Source organism: Anneissia japonica, unplaced genomic scaffold (genome assembly GCF_011630105.1).
Source record: "Anneissia japonica isolate Jap-2015-1 unplaced genomic scaffold, ASM1163010v1 scaffold287712_len2945570_cov188, whole genome shotgun sequence".
NCBI lineage: Eukaryota > Metazoa > Echinodermata > Crinoidea > Comatulida > Comatulidae > Anneissia > Anneissia japonica.
The window spans coordinates 24,133-31,560 of record NW_022704401.1 but is presented as its reverse complement, the minus strand read 5'-3'; the positions used below and the strand labels follow the sequence as shown (position 1 = coordinate 31,560).

Below are 7,428 nucleotides of genomic sequence, written 5' to 3'. Positions count from 1 at the left end.
ATATATTTACACTTTTATTTTTCGTGTGTAAGTCTCATAATTGTTCTTCTCCACAGTACATTAATGACCTCCTAAAATTGCGATCAACTATATATGCAGGCGAATACGTACATCCACATAATGTAGTTGAATCATTGTAGATTTTCCTTCTGGTCGGTTGAAAACCTATGGTGATAAATCCTTCTCTGTTGCTGCATTAAAGTTGTGGAATAAATTCTCTAAATTTGTTTGGTCTTTTCTACCTCTTGTCTTTCTAAATCCTGGCTAAAATCACATTTTTTTCTCACAATTCTAATCTGTTTTGTTCTTGTTTTTAGTCTGTTTGCTTTCGTTAATTCTTGTCTTTGACACTGGATATAAAGGCCTATAGAGATATTGTGTAGTATGCACTATATAAATGCAGGACCATGACCAAGGTGCGCGAATATAATGTGTGCGCGCGTCACACAGAGGTTACAGAGCGTTAAAAATGTGTTTTCTTTTTACCAACGTATCCCTGCTGGAACGACACGTCTCTCAACGTTTGTATATTTCATTATACCTCGTTTTAATAAGCGAACGATTTCGGAGGTTTTTCATTCAATTGCTATACCTTTAAACTTTGAAATAATCATCCAATTGAATCTTATCTTATATCTTAATCATTTTATACGTGCACTCAATAGAGGTACTTGTTTGTCCAACTGTCACTTTTCTGTACTGTACGTTCTTTTTTGTGTTTAATTGTTATAATAGAGGTTTTCATAACAGCAAGGGAAAGGCGCTATACAAATACCAATTACTGTATCAGTACCTACCTGTAAATTGTCAAAGCTCTTAACAATGTCCCGTACTCACGTGAATAAGCGCCCCGTTTGAATAATCACCCCTCTCGTGAACTATCTTAACCCACCCCGTTTGAATAAGTGTCCCTCCTAATTTGATTAGGCGCCCCCTCGATGTTTATTTATTTATTTATTTATATAAAGCAATATCATGTGATTCTTTTTTAGTAAGCCTATATTGCAATCAGTCTTACGACTGTCTTTATCGTGATGTAAATTTAAATTTCCTTCTTTGTCAATTTCAAAATGAGGATATTTTTTTCCTGAACAGATGAGAGCACCCATGGACAGTATGTTTGCAACTTTCCTCGTCTTTGTTTAGCCCTACTTCTGTTTCTTTTATTTCTTTTTCTTCTCTTTAGCATGTTCTCATCTGAGTTTACAAGAAGCGTCAGCCTGGTAATGATTCTGCTCATCTCAATCGGCAGATGCCCAACAAGCTTTGACATCAGCACTAATTTCATTTGTGGTTCTGTTCAAGCTCACAGCATTCTCGTAATGCCTAGTCCTAATCTTTGTTCATTCAAAAAGAGCCCCTTGAATTTTCCAAGTTCCTAAAAAAAACCCCAATATTCATGTATTTTCTATGGATATGTTTTTTTTTGTTGTGATTCTGTTACTCAAACTGTAACCAGGGGTGGCGCCAGCGGGGGCGGGGGCGGCAGGGCCCCTGTCGGGGAGAGCTTCCCCCACTACCGTCGGGGAAGAAAAATCACAATTCGTCGGGGAGAAAAAAAATTATATGTATTTTTTACATATTAGTAGACTCTAAAATCGATTAAATAAGCCTTTGAAACCTCTAAATTGCCCAGGACCACTTTCGGAACCTTTTAATCGAAGCTCGACCACGCCCACTTTGCTTTCGTCGGGGAAATCTGACCCCTCGTCGTTTGGATTAGAAGCTGTTTGAGAAACTTTTGCTCAGCCTTAATTATTATATGCTCTCCGATTTACACAAAAATCAGCTGGTCCATCTGTTGCTGGGACAGAACTGAACGATACAGACTAGATTACAGCTGATGGCCTATTATCCATACTACCATATAACCATTACTACCGGCCTGAATGAATTTTACTGGAGATGGGTTAGCTTCCGGAAGATTTCTGCTTTCTTGCGGGAGTGTGGGAGACTGTCTCGATTTCCAGGCGATTCCTGCGACTTGCGCGAAACTAAGGACTAGTCTTACCGTAAGTCCTCAAATCAGCAGCATTCTCGAATAAATGCAGCGCCAAACCTGATTTTTTTAGCTAAAGTGCCGCTCTCGAATAAGGGCTGCGGCGCTTAATCAAGAGTAGTATTACCCTTTTGAGTGTATGTGAATTGAATGTATACAATGCTAAACAAGCATTTCCTTATAAACGTTCATTTACGATGACGTAGGACTTATGATTGGCCTAGAACTACGCGAATATGTGAGATACCGGTAGGTAACATGGGAACGGGCATGGAAAGCGCTACGCCAATATTTTTTGTAAGCGCTGCTCTTCAATAAGCGCTGCTCTCGAATAGAGCCGCACTGAAACCTCCAAAAATGTTTTAAGCTCCGTGGTGCTTATTTGAGCATTTACGGTATTACCATTTGAAAATTTTATGTTCATTGTCATACCTACAGTAGAATTATGCACATTTCTTGTAATAGTATGCCTGGCCTAGCCTTTCTTTGTTGAATTGACATAAAAAGAACAAATTTGCCTTTCCTATTGTCTTTCTAACCTCAAATTAATTGTTTGAGCTTGCACTGTACACGAAGTCAAAGCAATAATAATATTCTAATTGAACATCCATGGAATAATATGCAAGGTAAAAGAACGTTTGTTCACAGATTATTAAATGGAAATTATGGAATAACCCCAGATAATATTAAAACAAACTTTGAATCCATGACACTTTTGGATTTTAAAACTTCTATTTCAAATCCTTTATAAGATAACTTACAATTCTTTCTCCCATGCATATTATTCCCAAATATAAATTATTGTATTGTCGATATTTAAAGAAATTGTTTTTAATGATGTTTCTTCAATAGTTTTTTTTCTGTTGTTAATACTGAACCACTTTGGAAATCAGTGCTTTACCACTGAAAGTGTCCAGTATAAAGACAATAAATAAATAATACTATTTTTTTATTTCCATATAGATTTTTGCATCTCAAGCTCAAAATAATGGTAAGGAATTATCCTTTTTTCTCTCCATATTGTTGAAGGTGGAAAAAAGAAAAAAACAATGTAAAAACCTTAAAAATTCAACAATATATTTTGAATAGCTCATTTAAATAGTTTTCGCCAGTTTATGGACACAATCGACAAAAATCCCTAAATTGGTTACCAAACAAATTAAGGTAACCAATTTTGATAATTGCTATGAAAACCTTCAAGAAATATACCCCTTTTCAAAAAATTTCGCATCCACGGTATGTATTCTGACTGATGTTTTACTAATTCTGTATGTTCTTTTGCCATAGTTGAGTAATTGTTTTGTTTTATGTTTCAGTTATCATTACGAATATTATTCCAAACGTAATTTCCGGAGATCCACTTATAGAGCATGTGGATGGTCATTCCGTTACTGCTCAGTTCACGATTGGCACTACAACAGGAAGTGATTCCCTAACCGGATCAAATCTTTGGAGTTTGTCCTTCTACATAGCCGATTCAAGTGAAAATCTTGTCACTGGGACACAGGTCGCTGCTACCTTAACTAATCCCAATGTTGGGATTACTCCAGGGCAAACTTTTACACTGGAAGGAACAGCAAATTTAAACCTGGACAGTAAAGATTGTTCACAGCTTCCTAAATTTTGTGCAACATTATCTGTTAATCCATCAGCATCACCTGCTTTTACTCTAACACCGGACACAGGTTATTCAACTACGAAATGCACTGATATTAGTTGTGAAGGTTTGTAGTTTTTTTTGTGTGTGTTATTTGGCACTACTCTTTTATTAAGGTCATTGTTATTGTAATATTGTGTTTTATATTTTGTTTATTTCTGTTCATTTTTGTTTATTTTGTGAAATGTCTAATGATTGTTCACATAGATCCTATATGAATATTGATACTTATTTATTTTTATTTTTACAGAACTATTTTTAATCATTATTTCCAACATTGATATTAATTTCTATTATGCCTTTTTGATGATACAGTTTTTTCACCTAATCAAAAGTGTAAAGAAACCATAACAATTTACACAATACCTTGATAAAAATATGTGTGCTAATGGCAAAATATAGCTCAGTTGGTAGAGTATCCGAATGGTAATTGAAAGGTCTTGGGTTCGAATCCCGATGGGGTTATACTTTTTTCTTGAATATTTATTATCATCTTTAATTATGACCAGTGGAGGTGTATCTCCATACCAAAGTTACTTTTGAGTATTTGAAGTTAAAAAGTTTGAAAATATGACTCAAAGAATATTTCTCAGGCTTATTGTCTTATATGAAAATGGTATTTTTTAGGTGTGGTTATTACAAATGTACTACCTGCCCAAACAGAAGACAGATCCTTGATCCAAGGTACAGACAACATTAATGTAAATTTGACTGTCACCTTGTCCTCTGACACAGACTATGCAAGTATTCAAGGTAATTAACTATACTGCCATCTAAAGTAATAATGTACCTCATTAGTGTTTTTTTTTTTATGCTATAATGATGTGATGCTTTGGTGAATGCAAGTTCGGTTCTTGAAAAATGTTTATCCCACAACTTCTATATTGTCTTGCCTGCAAGCATGGAAAGATGGCTTTGAGTGAGTCATTGTTGTAGTGTACTCAAAGTTGTATATCGCCCTCTATTATTGTAAGAGCAGAGAAAGTTCGAGTTGGTTGTGATGGTTGTTGAATATAGTGGATAATAAAGACAACCGGTTTGGATTACTTAGATGTGGTTTTGTTGTCCATTTGTCTCAGTGAGTGAATGAGAGACATAACATTGGCGACGAGGATAAACCTGGATATATATAGATAAACGCCGGTGTATGGAACATAAGAAATATGGCTGTTTCTACGACGTTTAGTGAAGATTTGCCAAGGTTAGATTTATATGCGGAGCCCACCACTCTGCCTACGCAGTGGCGTGAGTTTAAAACGGCGATAGGCTATTTGATAGCTGCCAAGGGCATTGTCAATAACGCACAAAAAGAAGCTGTACTGTTGCATGCCGGTGGAGTAAGACTCCAACAGATATTTATATTTGCCTGACGAAGGGGAAGTTGAGGGCCAGCAGCAATTGAACGCATACGATAAGGCTATTAGGAAACTGGATAAATATTTCACCCCCAAAACTAACGAACCATATGAACGTCACAAGTTTAGGAAAATGGTGCAAGAGATTGGCGAAACCGTAGCCTCTTTTGTCGCCAAGCTAAATAGGCAGGCTACCTATTGTAATTTTGGTGCAGATACCAGCACCCATGTGAGGGACCAGTTGATTCAGGGCTGTACTGCTCCACGGCTTAAAAAGTTACTGGAAAAAGGGAATGAACTTACCCTTCAGAAAGCCATGGGTATAGCAAGTTTGTACGAACTAGTGATGCTTCAGTCAGCTGAGATGACACAGAGCTTAAATGTGAATAGATTGATGGTGAAGACTAATCATCAGGAACCTCCAAGAAGTACATGCTGGAAATGTGGAAGACAGGGACACTTTGCAAAAGATAGTTTGCCTAGCAAGAGGAGCAGAGTGTAGAAAATGTGGTGAAGTTGGACATTTTTCAGTTGTTTGTAAGAACAGAGGGAAAAAGGGGAAAAGGGTGACTTTTAACATAAAGGCAAACAGCCAGGGAGAAAGAAATGTGATAAGGTATTTAATGTTGATGATATTGATGTCTGATGATCATGAAATATTTACAATTGCAGTAAATTTTACATCTGATGATGAGCCAGTATATAAGGCAAATATTGGTGGCCATTTAGTTAGTGGATGTTTTAATAGATTCTGGGTCCCCGTGTAACATCATTGATAGGCTATGGGAACAACTAAAGAGAAAGGGGTTAGACTGCAAAAGTGAAGTAGTCAATAAGAGTTTGAAACCACATGGTACACAAAATACTGTCGGTGTAAAAGAAAAGTTTTGGAAGTCAGTACAGGTCGGTACATGCCGAAAATTAGCCCTTAGCGAATTCGGTCCTGCTACCCGACCTACTCGGGTAATCGATCATCCAACCCCCTGTCACAAGTGACAGGTCGAGTGACAGGTTCGCTACTTGCCTAAAATTTATTACCCGCTGCCGGCGGCCTGCGAAGGTCGCATACTAGTGTATTGTAGTTAGGCCTAGGAAGGTTAGTGATCTACTGTAGAGTGAGCAAGAGATATTTCGTTTACAATAGTCAGGCACGGCAAACGTAATGAATAAGCCTACAATCTAGGCTACAGCAATTAATACTCTCTTAACATCTTCCTACATTTTCAATAAAAAAAAGTTATAATCGGGAGCGCATGTTTAGGTGAGGTGTGATGTCAAAAAGTGCATTGGCAGTCCGTAACGAACAGAAGCAACTACTGAATTTCCCGCAAATATTTTTTACTGGGAATTGTTCTTCTTGTCTACTGTATACCACAGTATAATTAAAAAGAAAATACAAATTGTGTTCACACCTAAAAATCGGGAAAATTACTATGCACAACAAACAAAAATAATAAAATTGAACTGAAGCGCCTACCCCTGGGCAATTCCATAAATTCGGACGTACATTTCAGACACTTTGTGAATCTATATTTTCATAATGAAGCTTGCAATTTATTTTTTTTAAAGTTTGCATTACATCTACTGGTTAGTACTATCAAGCCTACAATTTTTATTTTTTAACTCGTATGCGTTACGGAGATACGGGTCAAAATGACCCCGTGACGGACGTAATCAGAGAAAGTGACTTTTCCTACGTCACTATACTTTTTTTTAAAACTCTGTGATGTGTGGGACATTTAAAAAAAAGTATTTCCCTGTTGTTTTCCACTAAATGTGTGGGCTTTCTAGCAGAATAAAAATTGAATTTAATTTTTTTCATTTTCTCTATGAATACACCATAAAATTACTGTGACAGACGTACAATTTTATTGGGTAGGTAATTTTGTGTCATATAATCCTGAGTTGACCTCAATACCCTAGTAGTCAAACCATGTTTTGTATGCATTTGAGGTAAAGAGAATATTGACTTCATAAATTGGTTCAGGGTGGCCCCAGAATCATTTTGATGTGGCAAAATGTCAAAGGTCAGGGTCAAAATTCATAGTAATAGGGCCCTTATATCTTTGCAACCACATGTGGTAGAGAGTTAAGTTTGGTGCCAAGTTGTTCAAAACATTTATATTTCTATTTACCATAATAGAATATTTTGTTAAAAAATGACCGGACATGTCATTTCTGACCTTGATCTCCGGGTCATATTCACAGTTTCTCATATTTCCGTAACCACTGGTGGTAGGGAGTTAATTGTGGTGTCAATTTGTTCAGAACATTCATGTAAATAGATTATAAAGGAGTTGAATCTAAATTTGTAACCAGGAAAAATGATTATTTGGTTCCCAAAATTAAATTAAATTATTAATTAATGCAGACAGTTAAACTAGTGAAAGAATATGTGCATACTGTACTGTACTAGA

The 7,428-nt window shown here is 36.4% G+C and overlaps 1 protein-coding gene across 1 annotated transcript in view; it reads left to right on the top strand.

Annotated features, from left to right (window-relative positions):
* Positions 1 to 7,428, top strand: part of LOC117104620 — a gene marked incomplete at its 3' end in the record, with an annotated part of 41,982 nt that overhangs the window by 10,447 nt on the left and 24,107 nt on the right. The window contains exons 2-4 of the mRNA XM_033245480.1: positions 2,963 to 2,990; positions 3,316 to 3,723; positions 4,284 to 4,409. Of these exons, the coding sequence (XP_033101371.1) occupies positions 2,963 to 2,990; positions 3,316 to 3,723; positions 4,284 to 4,409 (562 nt within the window). The remainder of the gene's footprint in view (positions 1 to 2,962; positions 2,991 to 3,315; positions 3,724 to 4,283; positions 4,410 to 7,428) is intronic.